The 23,684-nt window shown below is 47.5% G+C and overlaps 1 protein-coding gene across 1 annotated transcript; it reads left to right on the top strand.

The window, feature by feature from the left end:
• Positions 1-9,286: 9,286 nt before the first annotated feature.
• On the top strand, positions 9,287-11,625 carry tcap (titin-cap). The gene is made up of 2 exons (XM_002940368.5): positions 9,287-9,509; positions 10,221-11,625. Exons 1-2 carry the CDS (start codon positions 9,367-9,369, stop codon positions 10,636-10,638), a joined length of 561 nt encoding a protein of 186 aa, XP_002940414.1. The 5' UTR covers positions 9,287-9,366; the 3' UTR covers positions 10,639-11,625.
• Positions 11,626-23,684: the final 12,059 nt, after the last annotated feature.

Genomic DNA, 23,684 nt, shown 5'->3' with positions numbered 1-23,684 from the left:
TCCGTAATTGTTATAATGTTACAGCATTAGCTTTCCCTTTGCTGATCATTACTGCGACCATTTCAAGTTCCTTTTGGTTCTATCCAGTCACCAGCAATATAATACAATTCCATCATGGAGGCCCAGTAACACTAACAATTACAATTATAGATCTGAACTGACTGTACCATCTATCTCCAGGGTCCGACTGGGACAGCGGGAAAATACCCAGTGGGCCCCAGCGGCCCAGACCCGACTCTGTTGGTGCTTCCCTTGCCGCAGATGTCCTCTCCTGATGCGCATTCAGGGGAGGATGTCCAACGGGGGCCCCTGTGGGGGGGTTAGGGGTGCGCAGCAGGGACCCCTGTTGGGAGGGTTAGGGGTGTGCAGCGGGGACCCTTGTTGGGGGGGGTTAGGGGTGTGCAGCGGGGACCCTTGTTGGGGGGGGTTAGGGGTGTGCAGCGGGGACCCTTGTTGGGGGGGTTAGGGGTGTGCAGCGGGGACTCTTGCGGGGGGGGTTAGGGGTGTGCAGCGGCGACCCTTGCAGGGGAGGGTTAGGGGTGTGCAGCGGCGACCCTTGCGGGGGGGGTTAGGGGTGTGCAGCGGGGACCCTTGCGGGGGGGGTTAGGGGTGTGCAGCGGGGACCCTTGCGGGGGGGGTTAGGGGTGTGCAGCGGGGACCCTTGCGGGGGGGGTTAGGGGTGTGCAGCGGGGACCTTTGTGGGGGGGGTTAGGGGTGTGCAGCGGGGACCCTTGCGGGGGGGGTTAGGGGTGTGCAGCGGGGGGCTTTGCGGGGGGGTTAGGGGTGTGCAGCGGGGGGCTTTGCGGGGGGGTTAGGGGTGTGCAGCGGGGACCCTTGCGGGGGGGGTTAGGGGTGTGCAGCGGGGGGCTTTGCGGGGGGTTAGGGGTGTGCAGCGGGGACCCTTGCGGGGGGGGGGTTAGGGGTGTGTAGCGGGGACCCTTGCGGGGGGGGTTAGGGGTGTGTAGCGGGGACCTTTGCGGGGGGGGTTAGGGGTGTGCAGCGGGGACCTTTGCGGGGGGGGGGGTTAGGGGTACTCTGCCCCTAGAGCCAGATTTCCATAGCCCAGCAGGACCCCAGCCATAAGTGATCTTTTAATGAGCGCTAAGGGGGGCACCGTATAAAATGCCCCCTTATATCTTGTACCCAAATCATTGAAAATGTGTAATCAGTGCATATTGGAAAGTTGCTTAGAGTGACATTTTCTTTCATTATGGCAAAAAAATGTTGATGATCTGCTCAATCTCCACCAATGACAATCTCCCATACGGGCGTGGGTAGGACAGACCTGTTTAGAGCTGCCAATCAGCGAGTTATAAAGGCTGAGTATGAGGTAAGGAGTCCATTTTGCTCTTCGTATTGGCAGCATTGGTCCAAGAATGGGCACCCGATACCCCTGCTCTTCTCGCCCGCCTTGGCTCACCTCGATGGCTGTGCTTCTCGTACGTACTAATGAGAGGATGGCAGCTGTTGTGCCTCTTCTTGTGTCTGGCAGGGATTGATTTCCTCTCGTGGGCGGCTCAGTTTGCCCGGCCAGACTTCCCCAGCGTCTAGTCTTTCCTATTCTGTCTGGTTTTAGGCTTCACTTGCCTTTAATTTGTAACCATTTGGGTATTTGTATAGTAATAGTAAGTAGCATGGAAATCAGCACAAACATGGAAAGGAGGACTACACTCCCTGTTATATTGTATTAAATATTACCCATCATTCCTTCTGATCACTCTTTCACAGGTTTAGATTGGGTTGTGGGGGGCCCATAAGGGCCGCCCTAGGGCCCCCCCCCCAAGCATGTGTACGTTATACTTATCTTCGGCACAATCGAGAGAGGGATAGCAACAGGGAAGAGCCAGCGAGGAAATAACTTGTACTTCTAACTAAGATATAATTACCCCCTATTGGGGGCAGAACAGCCCTATTGGGTTTATTTCATGGTTAAATGATTCCCTTTTCTCTGTAGTAATAAAACAGTACCTGTACTTGATCCCAACTAAGATATAATTACCCCTTATTGGGGCAGAACAGCCCTACTGGGTTTATTTAATGGTTAAATGATTCCCTTTTCTCTGTAATAATAAAACAGTACCTGTACTTGATCCCAACTAAGATATAATTACCCCTTATTGGGGCAGAACAGCCCTACTGGGTTTATTTAATGGTTAAATGATTCCCTTTTCTCTGTAATAATAAAACAGTACCTGTACTTGATCCCAACTAAGATATAATTACCCCTTATTGGGGCAGAACAGCCCTATTGGGTTTATTTCATGGTTAAATGATTCCCTTTTCTCTGTAATAATAAAACAGTACCTGTACTTGATCCCAACTAAGATATAATTACCCCTTATTGGGGCAGAACAGCCCTATTGGGTTTATTTAATGGTTAAATGATTCCCTTTTCTCTGTAATAATAAAACAGTACCTGTACTTGATCCCAACTAAGATATAATTACCCCTTATTGGGGGCAGAACAGCCCTATTGGGTTTATTTAATGGTTAAATGATTCCCTTTTCTCTGTAATAATAAAACAGTACCTGTACTTAATCCCAACTAAGATATAATTACCCCTTATTGGGGGCAGAACAGCCCTATTGGGTTTATTTCATGGTTAAATGATTCCCTTTTCTCTGTAATAATAAAACAGTACCTGTACTTGATCCCAACTAAGATATAATTACCCCTTATTGGGGCAGAACAGCCCTATTGGGTTTATTTCATGGTTAAATGATTCCCTTTTCTCTGTAATAATAAAACAGTACCTGTACTTGATCCCAACTAAGATATAATTACCCCTTATTGGGGCAGAACAGCCCTATTGGGTTTATTTCATGGTTAAATGATTCCCTTTTCTCTGTAATAATAAAACAGTAGCTGTACTTGATCCCAACTAAGATATAATTACCCCTTATTGGGGGCAGAACGGTCCTATTGGGTTTATTTCATACCTGACCTCAAGTGCCCACTCAAGTGGCCACCTGTAGTGGGAGGGCACGATGGGCCACAAAAGGAATCTTTTTACCTGTCCCGCCTTATAGATAGGCTGAATGCATATGTCCTGGCTCTGTAAAGGCCCATGTAGATAAAAAAAACTGCCCATAGCCCATCAGGACCAGGACCCACTAGTGTTTTCCTTGGTACCACAGTGGGTCAGACCACCACAGAACATGAATATTTATTGCAGTGGTTAGTTTTGCTTCAGAACTGGGTCTTGGGTTCAATTCTAACCAGAACTGCAAGGAGTCTATATGTTCCCCCTGTGACTCTGGGCATTTCCCTCTGGGTTCCACTCACCCCCTAAACACACAGGCAGGTAATTGGCTCCTGGTGGAACTGGCCTCTATGTGACCGAATATATCATTCCATTTATTTGGAAGGGAAATTCAGAGACGTCACTGTCTCCGTCATTAGGGAGATAATGATCCGGCCCTGGATTTTCTTTTCAACCTAATTCCTCTTCACTCTCAATGGGAACGTGAAATAAGGTCTTAAAAAATGCCCCGAGTGGATCATTATCTCCCTAATGACTCGCGGTTTGTCATTTGGCAGTGACTGATGTGAATGATGGAACATGGACGGAAAAGAGCTGTGTGTATAAGCAATTATTGTCAATGGGGGCTTCTTAACATTTGGCTCCCCCCATTGATTCAGCCTTTTCCTTGAGCGCACACATTATATATATAAATATAGATATATATACAAACATAAATAATATAATAATGACAGCAGAATGGAAAGCAGAAAGGGGCCACTGGTTCTGGGCCCAACAGAATATTCCCCAGAGCCCCAGTAGATCAGTCCAACCATGAACTAAATACAATGTCATATATGAGATATAATTTATTTTAAAAAAATTGCACCCTTTATATATGTCCTTGTGCCTGTGTCAGAGGCATTTGCATTCCAGGCTCTATATCAGAGCACATTTCTCCCTCCCTCTCTCTCTCTCTATATATATATATACATATATTTCTCAGCAGCGTTAACATCATGGGGTGGGATGGGAATTCCCTTGGAACGAGGCCAGTTGTGTCAGGCAGCCGCTGTGACTGTTTGTCAGGAGCAGTCTCACACCCGGGCAGTCACACTGATACCCATGGCTGGGCTTTTGACTGAACTTGGCACTTTAGCCTGGCATTCCTTCAGCACAGGGCATGGGAGTCATCACAGTGAATGCATGAATAAAGAATAATTGCATATGCACTGAATTACCATCAGGGTGGCACACACTAAACTCTACTGAAGGTGCAGCGTGTTCTACTCTTTGTACCAGTTGCACCTTTGAACAGGCCCGCACTGGCAATCTGTGGGTTCTGGCAAATGCCAGGGGGGCTGTAAGGTGCCATAGGCAGTCACTATTTATTGGGCCCATGGGGGGCTGTTTGTGCCTCTGGGTACTGGGAATGCCAGGGGGGCTGTAAGGTGCCACAGACAGTCACTATTTATTGGGCTGGGGGGGGGGCTGTTTGTGCCTATGGGTACTGGGAATGCCAGGGGGGCTGTAAGGTGCCACAGACAGTCACTATTTATTGGGCTGGGGGGGCTGTTTGTGCCTCTGGGTACTGGGAATGCCAGGGGGGCTGTAAGGTGCCATAGGCAGTCACTATTTATTGGGCTGGGGGGGCTGTTTGTGCCTCTGGGTACTGGGAATGCCAGGGGGGCTGTAAGGTGCCACAGACAGTCACTATTTATTGGGCTGGGGGGGCTGTTTGTGCCTCTGGGTACTGGGAATGCCAGGGGGGCTGTAAGGTGCCACAGACAGTCACTATTTATTGGTCTGGGGGGGCTGTTTGTGCCTCTGGGTACTGGGAATGCCAGGGGGGCTGTAAGGTGCCACAGACAGTCACTATTTATTGGGCTGGGGGGGCTGTTTGTGCCTCTGGGTACTGGGAATGCCAGGGGGGCTGTAAGGTGCCATAGACAGTCACTATTTATTGGGCTGGGGGGGCTGTTTGTGCCTCTGGGTACTGGGAATGCCAGGGGGGCTGTAAGGTGCCACAGACAGTCACTATTTATTGGGCTGGGGGGCTGTTTGTGCCTCTGGGTACTGGGAATGCCAGGGGGGCTGTAAGGTGCCACAGACAGTCACTATTTATTGGGCTGGGGGGGGGCTGTTTGGGCCTCTGGGTACTGGGAATGCCAGGGGGGCTGTAAGGTGCCACAGGCAGTCACTATTTATTGGGCTGGGGGGGGGGCTGTTTGTGCCTCTGGGTACTGGGAATGCCAGGGGGGCTGTAAGGTGCCGCAGACACTCACTATTTATTGGGCTGGGGGGGCTGTTTGTGCCTCTGGGTACTGGGAATGCCAGGGGGGCTGCTGTAAGATGCCATAGACAGTCACTATTTATTGGGCTGCTGGGGGGCTGTTTGGGCCTATTTTGACTCCCAGACCGGACCTGCTTCCGATGGCCCATCTGGCACAGAGCACAACAATACCAGGCTCAAAGGAGCCCTAAACCTAAGGTCTGCCTTAAGGTGGCCATACATGTAGCGATAATCATCATTACACCCTCTATTCAGGGCTGAATTGTCAGATATGGAGGTAGAAACAATAGAAATTCTACCTCCTTCTGTGAATTCAGCCCTGAACGTAGATATTGCTTGGGCGCCCGATCAAAATCTTCTAACATGGCCGATTGACGAGACGACCGATATCCGCAGCCTTTGCAACATTGGTCACCTCTTTGAGCCAGCTTACACCTTGAACGATAATACCGGTGTGTGTATGGCTGGCTTTAAGCAGGTGGTGGTACAAGTACAGGGTTCCCGGTGCCCACAGGCGCTGCTTTTGGGGCTGATTCTCAAGTAACGGGCATGCAGCCCTAAATCAGGAGAGTGCAATATGCAGCTGTTGGTATAAAGCTGGGCATACATATTAATAGCCACTTGTTGGGCAAGGTTGCCTGATTTGGCCACCTATGTTCTTGGCCATATCGTTCCTATGCACAGGGTCATACTGGACCGGCGGGAAATGGTAAAGAAAAACCCGATGGGCCCTGGTAACCTGAACCTGACACTCGTAAGTACTATCACTCCCCCCGACTGCCTTCCCTCCCCCAAACATGGCAAGGTAAGTCTAGGTGGGCTCAGGGGGGAAGGGGCTGGCGGGGGGGGGGGTGAGTAGGTAGGTGGCAGGGACCCCTGATGGAGTGTGGGGGCCCCTGGGACAGCAGCCCCAATGGCTTTCCAACACATAGTCCAAAGAGATTTTCAAACATATGTATGAGCCCCTTGAAGAGTTGGTGGGGGGTACACAGGCAATCTTGGTCTGAATGGGCCGAATCAGCAGCTCAAATCTCTCCCTCGGGTGGGGAACCCTGCGGGGGGTTATGGGGGCCCCTGCAGGGGGGGTTAGGGGACGCGGCCGGCGGGGGCACCTGCAGGGCCCTGCACTCCCCTGGCTTAAGCTCATGATGCTTAGCATGCTGGCAGCCATCTTATGAAGGATGTAGTTCTGCAAGAGCACCAAGGTAACCATTCCTGCCCCACAAGTTGGAAACCTGCACTTGTACAAATAATATTAAATAATTTATCCTTGGGGCACAAGTTATCCTTCCTTTACCAGTAAGATCCAGTTAATACTATTTAATAAATAAACAGTAGGAAGAATAACAGACAGTTGGGAAATCCTCAGACTGTAAATGCTTTCACTGGCTGAGCAATCAGAGCTAACTGGCGACTGCATGCCATGTGGTACAAGCCGTGATTGGGAAAATGAATGGTAATGGCCGGGGGAGCTATTAGCAGAGAGTAGGGGTGAGTGACAGATAGGGAGGGTGGCAGTGAGAGCGAATACCCGCTGCGGCTCTCCAGTTGCACTCTGGCACCGACCCCCGGGGGATTAGTAGCACTGAACTTGTTTATTTAACAGAGAGGATTTATCAAGGTCACACCAACCCCTCCACTCGTCAGATCGGCCATAAAAGGAGGAAAAGATAGACACGTAACCCCCCGCCCAAGATCCCGGCTCATGTTCTGTACCACCTGGGCCAATACAATAACAATAGGACATTGGCAGCAAAATCCCAATGCAATTCAGTTAGGATTTGGCTTTATATACTGCAATGGAATTTCCATAACAAGGGAGAGTATAAAGGCCCCCATACATGAGGCGATTTCACTCGTTGTGCGACGAACGATTATATCGACAAATGATCGTATGGCGATCGGGTTTCCATTCGATATGCCATCCACGGGCAACGATAATTTGCAAAAGATTTCATCGTATCATTATCGTAAAATACGTACGATCCAATGTCGTACATCTACGTACGATCGAATGCCGTGGCGGAAGCGGTATTTGTTCATTGTTCGTTGACTTCCGCTGCTGGCAATCATGACATGCGCAGAGAACAATCGTTCGAAGACAAATGTCTGACACTCACACCAACTGGCAGATTTTATCGTTAAACGAACCTGGCCAATCGATTTTGGGGACGATAATGTCGGGTCGATTAGTGGGCCGACAACCGTTCGCACACCATCAACTATACGATAACTTAACGATAGTATCGGATCGTTCGGGAATCGGTCATTTGACAGTAAAAAAATCGGCCCGTGTATGGGGGCCTTAAGGGTCATTTACTCTTAGGGCCAAGACACACGGGGCGATTAGTCACTGCGACTTGTAGCATCAACTAATTGCACCGATTTAGTTGCCATAGATTGATGCACGAGTTGCTGTTTAAAGTGCACGCTTCCTCGCCGGGACTTTTTTAAAAAGTCACAGCAACTAATTGCCCCTAATCGCTAAACTCCGTCTAGCTTACCTCTCTATGCTAGAGGAGCAGAATGGAGTTCTATAGATAGTATAGTGTTAAATAGTGTAATATAGGTGTTGTTAAACTACAACTCCTAGAATCCAGTGAAAAAATTAGAACAATTTTATATATGATATCTTTTGTCTTTTTTCTTAGCTGGGAGCAGGGAGGCAGGGTCTGATGTCACTGGTGGGGCAGTGACATCATAGTGATGGGCCACTGCTGTCACAGGGGTGGGGCTATATGCGACAATCTGCGACAGGTCACAACCCTATGTGGAGGAGCTCACTTATCTGCTGATAGGCCATTTATAAAGTACAAATGGTTAAATGTTTACTGTCAAAATATTAATGCAATGATGGGATCTGTTATCCAGAAGCCTGTTATCCAGAAGGCTCCAAATTACAGGAAGGCCATCTCCCATAGAATGCATTTTAAGAAAGTAACTCCCATTTTTTTCAGTGATGTCCATTTTCTCTGTAATAATAAAACAGTACCTGTACTTGATCCCAACTAAGATATAATTACCCCTTATTGGGGGCAGAACAGCCCTATTGGGTTTATTTAATGGTTAAATGATTCCCTTTTCTCTGTAATAATAAAACAGTACCTGTACTTGATCCCAACTAAGATATAATTACCCCTTATTGGGGGCAGAACAGCCCTATTGGGTTTATTTCATGGTTAAATGATTCCCTTTTCTCTGTAATAATAAAACAGTACCTGTACTTGATCCCAACTAAGATATAATTACCCCTTATTGGGGGCAGAACAGCCCTATTGGGTTTATTTCATGGTTAAATGATTCCCTTTTCTCTGTAATAATAAAACAGTACCTGTACTTGATCCCAACTAAGATATAATTACCCCTTATTGGGGGCAGAACAGCCCTATTGGGTTTATTTAATGGTTAAATGATTCTCTTTTCTCTGTAATAATAAAACAGTACCTGTACTTGATCCCAACTAAGATATAATTACCCCTTATTGGGGGCAGAACAGCCCTATTGGGTTTACTAAGATCAAGTATCAATGGATACAAAACAATCCTGTTGGGTTTAATTAATGTTTTATTGATTTTGTAGTAGGTATGGAGATCCAAATTATGGAAAGACGCCTTATCCAGAATACCCTTGGTCCTGAGCATTCTGGATAATGGGTCCTATACTTGTACTGAGCTTGCCAGCACTCTTTCTATGCCACCCAGCAGGCTATTTACCCAGCCTGGCATTCCCTAATGACAGTTCTGTCCCTAATGGGCTGCCATAAGGAGCTCTTACTGTAACATATGAGCCCTCGCATTTTCCGCTGAGACCGTGTAACCCGGTTATTGATGACAAAGCCTATAGGTATGTATCAAGCTGGGCGGCAGTGAGCAGCTTTCTGGGAAGCCCTGAGTCCCAGCTCTGTTCCATATCTGTCCCCACTGTGACTGTGCGAGGGGCAGCGCTGGGGGGGGGGGGCAGGATGACTCTTTGGGCAGATATAGAGTGTTACAAAACAGAATGAAAATAGACACAGACAAGGGTATATAAATGCGGGGAAGAGCCCTGCCTGGCAGAGCCACACACACAGGGAATCAGAGGGAGAAGCCACAGAGCTAAATCTAGAGAAACATGGTGGGAAAGCCTGGGACCCCCAAGGCCATGGGGAACGTGACTGAGCTGAGCTGCCGAGTGCAAGAGGATAACACGGCCAGGAGGGAGCACTTCTCCGCAGAATGGATAGACACCTCCATGTTCAGCCGACCAGAGGAAAGGTATGAAGGGGAGAATGGGGGGACAAGGGAGCTGGCAGTGGGGAGGGGAGGACAACTGTTACACACATGTGCTCTACCTGTTATTTTATATGCCTTTAGTTGCCCTTTAAACCAACACACACCCTAGTTTAAAGGGAAGCCATACCCCTGGCATCCCCATGTCTCTGTATTTAAAAACACATTAAATTCTCTGTGCTGATTGGTTGCTATGGGTTACTAGACCCAGACTAACCTTTGCTGTATTTATTACATTACCCCCAAGGGATTCCCGGGAACAAATTCCTTGAGGCTCCTAAAAAAAAATCCCATTTGGGTTTATCCTATAGGTTAAAGCTCACCCAATGGGTGAAGCAGAAGCCGGGGTAATAGCTGATCAGATTCCCAACTACAGACCGGTTTTGCCCTTCTTGGGGCTCATCAGTGTAGCGCAGGGTTTTCTGATCAGCTTAGGGAGAGCCAGGAGTGGGGATTCACGGACAAGTCATAAGGGTTGAGGAGACCGCCTCATACATTACCCCCCAAAGTGTTACTTTCGCTGGTTTGTTCTGCTACCCCCCAACTCTTCCTTTCCAAATCTGTCATATTACTGCATGCCCAATGCTGACACCTAAAGACTTGGCACACAGGAATAGGTACCCAAAGGGTTACAGTGTTGCTTGTGGGTATGATAAAGTATTGAGTATTAATCATTTCTTTTGCTCCCCATTTCAGCTGCAATGCCCGTGATGCCAATGTGTGGAGGAGAGAGAGTTTCCGCCAACAGGGACAGACCCGCTTCCTGGTCCAACAGTCTCCCGCACAGGTCATGAAAATGGGTCGCCTTGGCCAGAGACTCACCCAGTACCAGCTGCCCTACCAGAGAATGTTGCCTCTGCCCATCTTCAAGCCAGCAGATCTCAGCACCAAGATGGAACGCATAGCCACCCCGCCCCAGCTGCGCGGCATGATGGAGTTCGAGAGGGCGCTTAGCCACCCAGGCAATGACGGCGTCTGTCCGGATAAGAAGTCGCTCTCCCAGATCACTAAAGAGTTGCCTCCAGTCATGCAACCAGTGAGAATGGAGATGATGAAGCCAGGCCTGGCCCAGTCTTTCACAAGGTCTACGTCCCAAGAAGTCATGAGAGGGTAGAAGAGAGGAGAAGGCGAAGGGTCTAGAGGAGAGTGAAAGGTGTAGAGCAACCACCCAATCCTATCTGCTAGTCATAGATGGCCAGGTTAGAGTGCAGTGTGTGTCTGCATGGTGTCTGCTCTAGAAGGCCCCTACTTTGTATAGCTGGATTATAGGGAAACGGCCAATTGGTTCCCGGCGGCAACCTCTTCGTTGTGTTTGTAAACTGGATAGAATATTCCAGCTTGAGATTATTTGCAGAAGTTTATATGTCTTTTATCTGTAGGTCACAATTTTGGGAATGATATATGGAATGGAAGGTGGCATATGAGTAGGTGCAGGAGCTCGTTGTCCTTAGTGTAGAGTTAGGGGGGAAAAGGTAGTCATTCCCCAAGCCCAGGATGGGAGACAGGGTACTATGGCTGAATTCCCTTTTTACTAGACAACAATGGGTTCCTTGTTGCCCTGGTTTATAGTGCAATGGTTGGTGGCCAATTTAAGAAAGGTTGGAGACCCGGTTGAGCATTTCAGTCTGATCTGATCTAGAAAAGCCGCTTACAGCACTGCCAATAAGCAAGTTACCCGGGGCACTCGGCAGAGAGATTGCAGGTGAATAGTTATAATGAGGGACATAGTTTGTATAAAGCCCCAGGGTGGGGCAATGTAGGCATCAGACCCATAATGGAATGGGCTACAATATACTGTATATCCCCATCCTCTCCTACATGAAATCCAGGTGACTGAACTACCCAATGGCACGGCGGGAGCTGCCATACTTGGGCCATGGTGGCTTCTACACCTTGAGTGATGGGACAAAGAAAAACCCGTTAGGTGAAACGATGGACTGCAGATCCCTCTGCCCTTAATGGGGCTCAGATATGTTTGCACAGTTTTATATGAAAACAGATACATATTTATATTTGTACCTATGTTCTCCTTTGTCTTGGTACTAATTAAGTTCTAATGTTATTTTCTTACGTCTAATAAAATGAATGTTTCAGCCCTTTTTTTATTGTGACGCTTACATTTATATTCACAGTATAATATACACACACAAATACACACACATTGCTAGGTGTGTACACATATATATATATATATATATATATATACATAGTCAAAAGGTACCCTGATCTCAAGGGATCTGGTATTGATATGTATTGAATGTATTGCTTATGCAATGGTTACATAGTTAAGTTGGGTTGAGAAAAGACCAAAGTCCATCAAGTTCAACCATTCCAAGCAAACCCCAGTGCATTTATATACTTAGTATAAGTAAATATAATATATTAATAGTGTGTGCCATGTTTTCCCAACAATAAGAGCACATACAGAATACAACAATAACGAGTATTCCTTCATAGGTATAAACAGATATTAATTGTATCAGCCATATGTGCCACTGATATCGGTTGAAGATACCTGCTTTAAATAAGGACAACTAAGTCAAAGCAAGGTAAGGATCGGTTCTAGGGGTAAATGCATCTATGTTTTTATGAAATGAAGTCCATCCAGGCCCTACAAGGCCCCTAGCTTATGGTAATTGGCTCCAGCCCGTCCTTGTTTCCAACCTAGGCCTATATAATACCTACATCAAGTAGCACTGTGTACCCTTAATTGTTAAGAGGGTGGTCCCTGGATGCCAAGTTCTCTGGTGGGCCCTAGTAGGTCCAGTCTGGCAGTGACACTGTTTAGTCTGTAATACAATCTGAGAAACAATCTTTGTATGCACCTAGGTAGTGGTTTCCAGACCTGCCCAAGCCAAGTTTTGTCCCTGTTAAGGCCCCAACACTTGGCCAGGGCTCCCCTTAGTTTATAACAAGGTGACTGACATATGTAAACATCACTGTATGTGCCATTCAGTCATAGTTCCAAAAATATCTAGGACAGTAAATAAGTTTTCACCCCCATAACACCCTATTGACCTTCAGGCTGGGCTTTCAGGATTATCTAATGTAGTAACAAGGCACGCTTCCCGAATGTCCTGCACTGGCTCAGGGGTCAGCCTCACAGCTTGGTCTTAGAAACGTTTCCCTGGTAAAAAGTTACCTATAGCACCTTTGCATGGCCCCCAAGACCATTATCTAGAGTTGCAGAGCTGCACCGTGGTGTTGGCTGCCATTGTTAGCATGGATCATGGGGATCTCCAAAAAGGAGCATCCACACCTGGCCAGGGCCATGGTTTGGCTTCTAGTGCCTCTATAATGGCAAGGGGAACAGGACAATGTTATGAGGCAGGGTCGGACTGGGGGGAGTAGGGCCCACCGGGGCTCCCGCCCCAGGGGCCCTGTAGGTGCCCTGCCAGCTGCATCCCCTAACCCCCCCACAGTGGCCCCCCTAACCCCCTGCAGGGTCCCCCACCCGAAGTCCTCCCCTGAGCGCGAGTAAGGGAGGAACGGTCAGGCAGGGGGAGCGCCGGCAAGCGTTGGGTCTGGGCCAGTCCCACCCTGTTATGAGGGGGGGTGCGGCGCAGTACTCTGCTACTGCAAACCCTATCCAGCCCCCTTCCTCCCCACCCGTACATGTCCCCCCCAGGGGCGTAACTACAGAGGAAGCAGACCCTGCAGTTGCAGGGGGGGGGGGGGGCAGTAAGTTATTAGCCATTTCAATATATCTTGATAGAATTGGTCAACTTGGGGCCCTAAACTAAATTTGCTGTGGGGCCAGTAGCATCTAGTTACACCCCTGGTCCCCCCTATATGTTTGCATGTCCCCATTTCCCACTCTCTCAGGTAGGAATCAGGGATTTATATGCAACAGTAGAGGAATTAGACCCCATTGTCCGAATCCCCCTGTCCCCTGCCCGGGGTCTGCTTTCTCTACTGTTATGCCACTATACAGAAATATAGCTGCCCCCAATATCTAGGGACCTTCTATTGTTTAGATTATTACTTCTCTGGTAAGAGGAGAACTGGCACTTTCCTTGCTCTGTAGCCTTTAGCAATTATGTTGAAAATACAGTTTCAGTAATTATGGCCACCATCATACGCGCCATGCTGTGGGCATTGGGCACCGTGACAGCTTTCCAAAGTCGTCAACAGATTATTCCCAGAGGTTGGCAGGGATGGCAGAGGCGTATTTATACATTGTAACTTGAGGCAGAAGTGAATAAAGAAATCTCATAAAATTCTGGCGTGAATCAGAACCTGAAAATAAACGGATTCGGAAGATGGGCGCAGGGGGGTGTCGGTGCGTACAGGGAGGGCTGAAATTGGAAAAGTGGCCCCTGGCAATGCCCAAAGTGCTTCTAAAAAGGGGGAAATATATAAATCAGGTAAATCCAACTTGCAGGTTTTGAACTACAACCCCTTGTCACCCTAAAGCAGTGATCCCCAACCAGTGACTCAGGGGCAACATGTTGCTCCCCAACCCCTTGGATGTTGCTCCCAGGGGCCTCAAAGCAGGGAGTTATCTTTGAATTCCTGACTTGGGGGCAAGTTTTGGTTGCATAAAAACCAGCTGTACTGCCAAACAGAGCCTCCTGTAGGCTGCCAGTCCCCATAGGGGCTCCCAAATAGCCAATCACAGCCCTTATTTGGTACCCCAGGAACTTTTTTCCTGCTTGTTTTCCGTTTAAATGTTGCTCACAGGTATAAAAGGTTGGGGACCCCTGCCCTAAAGGGATACTTTCCATATATACATAAGGTATTTTACAGGTTGGAATCTCAATGTACTGTATATATTGTTAGTATCCTCCCATAAACCTGATTTATAATTGCAAGCAGGGTTGGACTAGGAAAAAACCCCTTGGGGCCCCGTGGCCCCGCCAACCCAGCCCTCTCCTCCAGCTCCCCCTGCTGGGAACTGTGTGCACCGGCACTTCCATCCTAATCACGGAGGGGGGTGCCCAAGGTGGCGACTGGGGGGGGGAGGTACCCCAGGTGGCAGCCCCGGTGGACCCCTGGCACCCCAGTCCGACACCAATTGCAAGCATTAGTACTAAGGCCCAAAATGGATGCAAAATTTAGTATAGGTATTGGACCCGTTATCCAGAATGCTTGGGACCAAGGGTATTCTGGATAAAAAGTCTTTCTTACCTTAAGTACTCTAAAAAATCATAAAACATTAAATAAACCCAATAGGACTGTTCTGCCCCCAATAAGGGGTAATTATTTCTTAGTTGGGATCAAGTACAGGTACTGTTTTATTATTACAGAGAAAAGGGAATCATTTAACCATTAAATAAACCCAATAGGGCTGTTCTGCCCCAATAAGGGGTAATTATATCTTAGTTGGGATCAAGTACAGGTACTGTTTTATTATTACAGAGAAAAGGGAATCATTTAACCATGAAATAAACCCTATAGGACTGTTCTGCCCCAATAAGGGGTAATTATATCTTAGTTGGGATCAAGTACAAGTACTGTTTTATTATTACAGAGAAAAGGGAATCATTTAACCATGAAATAAACCCTATAGGACTGTTCTGCCCCAATAAGGGGTAATTATATCTTAGTTGGGATCAAGTACAGATACTGTTTTATTATTACAGAGAAAAGGGAATCATTTAACCATGAAATAAACCCAATAGGACTGTTCTGCCCCCAATAAGGGGTAATTATATCTTAGTTGGGATCAAGTACAAGTACTGTTTTATTATTACTGAGAAAAGGGAATCATTTAACCATTAAATAAACCCAATAGGGCTGTTCTGCCCCAATAAGGGGTAATTATATCTTAGTTGGGATCAAGTACAGGTACTGTTTTATTATTACAGAGAAAAGGGAATCATTTAACCATGAAATAAACCCAATAGGACTGTTCTGCCCCCAATAAGGGGTAATTATATCTTAGTTGGGATCAAGTACAGGTACTGTTTTATTATTACAGAGAAAAGGGAATCATTTAACCATGAAATAAACCCAATAGGACTGTTCTGCCCCCAATAAGGGGTAATTATATCTTAGTTACCACCTATCGACTCCCAAGGCTTGCTGGGAATGCTGGGAGCTACGGCGTGAAACGGCTGGCGATTATTCATTTAATATCCCATTAAATAAGGGTGAGGGCTAATAAATTCCCTTCCATTAAAGTGCACCACAAAAAGCCTGTTTCGCAGGCCAGCGCCGCGTGGGCACATATATCTCTGCGTGTATATCTGTCAGCACGTGTGCCCCTGCTGTTAGATGGAAAGTTGGCACGTGTAAGGAATGCAGACCTAGAGGAATGAGGGATTTCAAATCTGTTTTTAATAGAAGGCTCAAAACGCAGCGGGGAGATTAGGGACCCTGGGGGGTTCAAATGCCATTAACCCCTTCAGCTGACGGAGGAGATAGGCAAGGATGACCTTGCACTCGACGCGAGTATTTATATCCTCTGTATATAGATTTCCAAGCATGTCATGGGAATGGGCCCTTAGCATGGGAGGAAGGTGTCCTAGAGAATAGTCACAGGTTGTAACTGGGATACAGTAATAAATCATGGAGATGAGGCACCTTGATGGACAATTAAACTGTCAGCTCTTTGGGGTAGAGGGCTTCTTCCTTTTGATGGATTCTAGGCCAAAAATAGTCTTTAAAGGGGTGGTTCACCTTTAGTGGGAAGACACACGGAGCTACTAGTAGCGGCTACTTGTCGTGGCTACTAAAACACACAATGCTGATAATTTACTGATAATTGTCTCTACGTGTGTTTAGCAGAGGCAATTCTCAGTATTGTCTATGGCAGGGGATTTTCTGCCATTAAGTAACTGTGACAAGTAGTTGCTACTAAGAAGCTCTGTGTGTCTTCACCCTTAAGTTATCTTTTAGTATGTTATAGAATGGCCAGTTCTTAGCAACTTTTCAACTGTTCTTCATTTTTTATTTTATTTTTTTTTTATTTATTTGAATGATTTCCTTTCCTCTTCTGACTCTTTTCAGCTTTCAAATGGGGGGGTCACTGACCCCAGAAGCGAAAAACCTATTGCTCTGTGAGGCTACAGTTTCATTGTTATTGTTACTTTTTATTACTTATCTTTCTATTCAGTCCCTCTCCCATTCATATTCTAGCTTCTCATTTAAGCCACTGCTTGGTTGCTAGGGTCATTTGGACTTTTTTTTGTAGATTGGTGCAATATCCGTGGAACAAATGGGGCTGACATCAAAGGTGTCAATATTTATGGGGTTCAGGAGGGGTTTAACCATAGTCCCAGTGTAGGGTTTCTGAAAAAGTGAAGGCAGTGATAGTTGATCTCCGGTATAAGGTCTGGAAAAGCTGAGCAGAAAAGTAGTGGATACAGAGCCCAGCCTTTGGGTACAGGGTTCCTACATTAGACTGGTTCTATGCATTTGGTGTGAAGGGGGAACCCTTTATATGCAAGTTGGAGTGGAGAGAGGGGCTATTGGATTCTTTCTGCACTAAATGAAAATATTGAATGAACGGTGTACAATGTAAATATGGATCTGTTCCATGGAATAGTGATAGTGCTGCTTCTCTTGCCAACATAATGTCATTTGCAGACATTGCTCATAAATCTCATAACATCTACAGGTACAGCAATGTAACTATGGAATCCCACTTTAATAATGCAGCACTGGCCTTAGTACGTAAAGGGGATATAAACCTTAAAGCAAAACTATACCCCTAGAATGGACTACCAACAGATAGTATAGTATATCATATTAAGCGGCCTATTAAAGAATCTTACTAAACTGGAATATAAATATATATATATAATATTGCCCTTTGACAACTTTTCCCTTGAGCCGCCATTTTGTGCTGGGCTGTGTGCTCCCTCAGAGATCAGCTGACAGGAAGTAATGCAGCTCTAACTGTAACAGGAAGTAGTGTGGGAGTAAAAGACAGAACTCTGCCCATTCATTGGCTGATGGGGCCTAACATGTATGTGTGCCTTGGCTTGTTTGTGTGCACTGTGAATCGTATAATCCCAGGGGGCGGCCCTTAGTACTTAAAATGGCCTATTTAGGATTACCCAATGGCGCATACTACTAGAAAAGTATATAATATATAATAATGCAATATATATTTATACAGACCTTCATTAGAAGGATATTTTCTATCATTTTAGTTTTGGCTTTGTAGTGCCTTTGGGCCATCACCTCCCTATTCTATTGGGTGAACGTGTCCCTTCCCCTGTACTGGAAGCCCCTTATTGTACTAAACCCGATGCTCTTTGGAAGCCGCTGGCATCTGTCCCTCGGATTAAAATATCCCCCCTGGAACACATCCGACCCAGACAGGACAGCCTGTCCCATTGCATGCAGGAAAGCCGTGACAGCTGTCAGATTGGGATAGATGGATTAGCAGAAGCGTAACATTATATCACGCACATTGCTGCCATAACTTTCCCACCGCATGAACTGCATCAGGCAAAGGGCCAACGGGAAAGGGCAAAAAGAAAAATGAAGGGGCAGAAAGCAGGGGAGCCGAGAGCAAAGCCAGTTCCAGTGAGGAGGGGAGGAACGTGGGAGCGCTGAGCTGGGCAAGGGGAATGCTAGACATGGGAGCCAACAGATTCTAGCTGTGTTTGTATTTATGCAACGCTACTAGGATACGCAGCTCGGAACATTCTAAACTACAAACAAGTGGATAAGTGCTGATAAAAGCATTAGCAAAGGCACTGGCACTGCAGCAAAAGCATTTCAGGCCCCCACTAAACTTTGTGAGTACATTATAGGGGAGTATGATAGGGAGGTGTTGCTTTTTCCTATAAAAATGATCAGCGCACCGGAGCCCCCCCTTTAGATTATCGTAGGGGGATTTTCACAGTGAGGTTGGAGAATGCCCTTCCTAGTGATGGGGTAATTGCAGACTCTGTTAATGCCTATAAGAGGGGCCTGGATGAGTTCTTGAACAAGCAGAATATCCAAGGCTATTGTGATACTAATATCTACAGTTAGTATTACTGGTTGTATATATATAGTTTATGTATGTGAGTGTATAGATATAGTATAGGTTTGTGTGTGAGTGCTTGGGTCACTTGATGGACTTTTTTCAACCCAACTTAACTATGTAACTATGTAACTATGTAACTATGTAACTATGTAACTATGTAACTATGTAACTATGTAACTATGTATCAGTCCGTGCCTTGCAGCCCCCCATGTTCTCTATAGTTACACCCCAAGTCAGTACATAAATAAGGTGATTTCAGTCTTTATGAGAGATAACAAGAAGGAGATCTTGAAGACAGGGCTGTATTTATACATAGGCACCCAAGGCTCTGTGCTTAGGGCGGCAGCTGTAGGGAGACAGCCACTGGGTGCCTATATAATTAACAAATAAAAAAAAAATAAAAAGCTTCCCAGCTGCCGCCAGATTATACTTGTGAAAATCCAGCAGCGAAGCTAGGGGGTGTGGGTGCAGAGGGGTAATGCAGCATGAAAGTGACCACTTCCAGCAGAAGTGACATCACATGCAGACATGCCCATGACATCACATCTGCTAAATATGTCTATGGCATCTTACAGCAGCCCCTCTGGCATTCCCAGTACCCAGAGGCACAAACAGCCCCCCCCAGCCCAATAAATAGTGACTGTCTGTGGCACCTTACAGCCCCCCTGGCATTCCCAGTACCCAGAGGCACAAACAGCCCCCCCAGCCCAATAAATAGTGACTGTCTGTGGCACCTTACAGCCCCCCTGGCATTCCCAGTACCCAGAGGCACAAACAGCCCCCCCCAGCCCAATAAATAGTGACTGTCTGTGGCACCTTACAGCCCCCCTGGCATTCCCAGTACCCAGAGGCACAAACAGCCCCCCCAGCCCAAAAAATAGTGACTGTCTGTAGCACCTTACAGCCCCCCTGGCATTCCCAGTACCCAGAGGCACAAAGAGCCCCCCCAGCCCAATAAATAGTGACTGCCTATGGCACCTTACAGCCCCCTGGCATCCCCAGTACCCAGAGGCACAAACAGCCCCCCCCCCAGCCCAATAAATAGTGACTGTCTGTGGCAGCTTACAGCCCCCCTGGCATTCCCAGTACCCAGAGGCACAAACAGCCCCCCAGCCCAATAAATAGTGACTGTCTGTGGCACCTTACAGCCCCCCTGGCATTCCCAGTACCCAGAGGCCCAAACAGCCCCCCCAGCCCAATAAATAGTGACTGTCTGTGGCACCTTACAGCCCCCCTGGCATTCCCAGTACCCAGAGGCACAAACAGCCCCCCCAGCCCAATAAATAGTGACTGTCTGTGGCACCTTACAGCCCCCCTGGCATTCCCAGTACCCAGAGGCACAAACAGCCCCCCCAGCCCAATAAATAGTGACTGTCTGTAGCACCTTACAGCCCCCCTGGCATTCCCAGTACCCAGAGGCACAAAGAGCCCCCCCAGCCCAATAAATAGTGACTGCCTATGGCACCTTACAGCCCCCCTGGCATTCCCAGTACCCAGAGGCCCAAACAGCCCCCCCCAGCCCAATAAATAGTGACTGTCTGTGGCACCTTACAGCCCCCCTGGCATTCCCAGTACCCAGAGGCACAAACAGCCCCCCAGCCCAATAAATAGTGACTGTCTGTGGCACCTTACAGCCCCCCTGGCATTCCCAGTACCCAGAGGCACAAACAGCCCCCCAGCCCAATAAATAGTGACTGTCTGTGGCACCTTACAGCGCCCCTGGCATTCCCAGTACCCAGAGGCCCAAACAGCCCCCCCAGCCCAATAAATAGTGACTGTCTGTGGCACCTTACAGCCTCCCTGGCATTCCCAGTACCCAGAGGCCCAAACAGCCCCCCCAGCCCAATAAATAGTGACTGTCTGTGGCAGCTTACAGCCCCCCTGGCATTCCCAGTACCCAGAGGCACAAACAGCCCCCCCAGCCCAATAAATAGTGACTGTCTGTGGCACCTTACAGCGCCCCTGGCATTCCCAGTACCCAGAGGCACAAACAGCCCCCCAGCCCAATAAATAGTGACTGTCTGTAGCACCTTACAGCCCCCCTGGCATTCCCAGTACCCAGAGGCACAAACAGCCCCCCAGCCCAATAAATAGTGACTGTCTGTAGCACCTTACAGCCCCCCTGGCATTCCCAGTACCCAGAGGCACAAAGAGCCCCCCCAGCCCAATAAATAGTGACTGCCTATGGCACCTTACAGCCCCCCTGGCATTCCCAGTACCCAGAGGCACAAACAGCCCCCCCAGCCCAATAAATAGTGACTGTCTATGGCACCTTACAGCCCCCCTGGCATTCCCAGTACCCAGAGGCACAAACAGCCCCCCCCCCCAGCCCAATAAATAGTAACTGTCTGTGGCACCTTACAGCCCCCCTGGCATTCCCAGTACCCAGAGGCACAAACAGCCCCCCCAGCCCAGCCCAATAAATAGTGACTGTCTGTGGCACCTTACAGCCCCCCTGGCATTCCCAGTACCCAGAGGCACAAACAGCCCCCCCCAGCCCAATAAATAGTGACTGTCTATGGCACCTTACAGCCCCCCTGGCATTCCCAGTAGCCAGAGACACAAACAGCCCCCCAGCCCAATAAATAGTGACTGTCTGTGGCACCTTACAGCCCCCCTGGCATTCCCAGTAGCCAGAGACACAAACAGCCCCCCAGCCCAATAAATAGTGACTGCCTATGGCACCTTACAGCAGCCCCCCTGGCATTTGCCTGAACCCACAGATTGCCAGTCCTGGCCTGCCTAACTCAATATAACATTACATACTGTGGAGAAGCCACATAAGTTATTTCCAGGTTCTCCACAGTGTTTTAGATGTAAAGAGGAAAGGGGCCCCTACCTGTATATAAAGTGGGCATATACTTTAAGATCTTGGCAACCAGCATACTTGGCCAAAACAGGATGATCTGGTGATTTCATCCCCTGGGCTAACAATGTCCCTTCTGATAGTACCCAGGTAAGTATGAGCTATGAGCGCTGGGGCAGGGAGGGGGATGGCAGTGGTTGGGTGTTGGGGTCCCTGGGGTGTTGGGGGCCCCTGAGGTGGCAGCCCCAGTGATCCCTGCACACCCCAGTTTCCCTAGTACAAGTTTTTGCATGGGCTTTGGAGGGGTGCGGGTGGTTTTGGCTTGGTGCAAGTTTTGCCCCGGGGCCCATGGGGTTGTAGTTACAACACTGTGTATCAAACTGCAGAGGAGATAGAGACGGAGGAATGAGAGAAAACTGAGAGGGCCTGAATGGGTTAAGGATGTCAGCGAGAGGGAGAGAGATAAGGCCTGAGAGAGGAAGGAGACAGATAAATGAAGGGACATTAAAGGCACATATATCTTGTGTAATGAGGTTACCTGCCATAATGTCTTTGTAACAAGGTGCTGTCAGGTAGCCCGGGGCTTCTGCCTGCATTCTGTCTGCTCCGGACAGGCCACTTATCACTGCTCACATTCTGTTAGCCACACAGCACTCAGTATAGCCTCGGCCTGACTCCCCCCCATGCTCACAGTGGCACCCCAGCACAGCTAGACCCACACGGTTCTACCAAATCAACTGATACCTTACAATATGGGGGCTCAGAAATAAGATAATGCAATTGGCCCTTTCATCTGAGCTCCATCTGCATCTCCATCTGTACACAGGCATAGGGCAGGTGTATGCCCAAAGGCCCCACCTAAGGGGTAAACTCACCCACCTGCCTCTCCCACTCTCATAAAGAGTGCAAGCCCCATATATATATATATATATAGAGAGAGAGAGAGAGAGAGAGAGAGAGAGACAGAGTACCGCACACACTGGGACTTAATGTACAGAAAAAAGTTTTATTTAAAAAAATCCAACGTTTCAAGCTCTGCTTTTTCTGTACATTAAGTCCCAGTATGTCCGGTACTCTGTCTCTATATTTAGTTTATTTGACCAGCACCCAGGCAGTTTACTATATTTTTAGGGTTGTGCTCCTCTCCAGTGTTGGACTAGGGGGTGCAGGGCCCACTGGGGCTTCTGTCTCAGGGACCCCTGCACCCCCCAATGGCCAGTACAGGTATGGGATCCCTTATCCGGAAACCCATTATCCAGAAAGCTCTGAATTACGGAAAGTCCGTCTCCCATAGACTCCATTCTAATCAAATAATTCTGAATTTTAAAACTGATTTTTTTTTTCTCTGTAGAAATAAAACAGTACCTGTACTTGATCCCAACTAAGATATAATTACCCCTTATTGGGGGCAGAACAGCCCTATTGGGTTTATTTAATGGTTAAATGATTCCCTTTTCTCTGTAATAATAAAACAGTACCTGTACTTGATCCCAACTAAGATATAATTACCCCTTATTGGGGCAGAACAGCACTATTGGGTTTATTTCATGGTTAAATGATTCCCTTTTCTCTGTAATAATAAAACAGTACCTGTACTTGATCCCAACTAAGATATAATTACCCCTTATTGGGGCAGAACAGCCCTATTGGGTTTATTTAATGGTTAAATGATTCCCTTTTCTCTGTAATAATAAAACAGTACCTGTACTTGATCCCAACTAAGATATAATTACCCCTTATTGGGGCAGAACAGCCCTATTGGGTTTATTTCATGGTTAAATGATTCCCTTTTCTCTGTAATAATAAAACAGTACCTGTACTTGATCCCAACTAAGATATAATTACCCCTTATTGGGGGCAGAACAGCCCTATTGGGTTTATTTAATGGTTAAATGATTCCCTTTTCTCTGTAATAATAAAACAGTACCTGTACTTGATCCCAACTGGGTCCTATACCTGTACAGTTAAGTGCTACAGGATGAGAGATTAAACAGCATAAACCTCTGCGTGGCATTTGCAACAGTTGTGAGGCTGCCTCAGGATAAATGGAATTAAAATGGATTTTTTTGTTCTCCTTACCCCATAGTCCGTATGCAGCTATCTACAGAAGGGCTGACATATCCCCAGACTCGCAGAGCATTCAGGTGTGTGCCTCTATCCAGCGCTGCATGTATGGGGAATCTCCCATCTAATAGAAGCTGTCAGATTGATTCTGTACAGAGAAAAGGAGAAAAATGCCATTTTTACAGATACCCTTATGGTGCCCCCCCCCAGGGAGCAAACATGGCCCCAAACTGATAGTATCATAGTGATGGAAAGCAGCAGGAGGAGGTGCCTGTAATGAGGATGGATGAGGGCAGGGTAGCACTAATGTAGAGTAATGACAGGCTGGGGGGTAGCCCTGTGCTCTATAAAGGTGTGTGGG

The sequence above is a fragment of the Xenopus tropicalis genome, chromosome 10, assembly GCF_000004195.4.
Source record: "Xenopus tropicalis strain Nigerian chromosome 10, UCB_Xtro_10.0, whole genome shotgun sequence".
In the NCBI taxonomy this organism is placed as follows: Eukaryota; Metazoa; Chordata; class Amphibia; order Anura; family Pipidae; genus Xenopus; species Xenopus tropicalis.
This window is presented reverse-complemented; position numbering and strand designations above follow the sequence as displayed.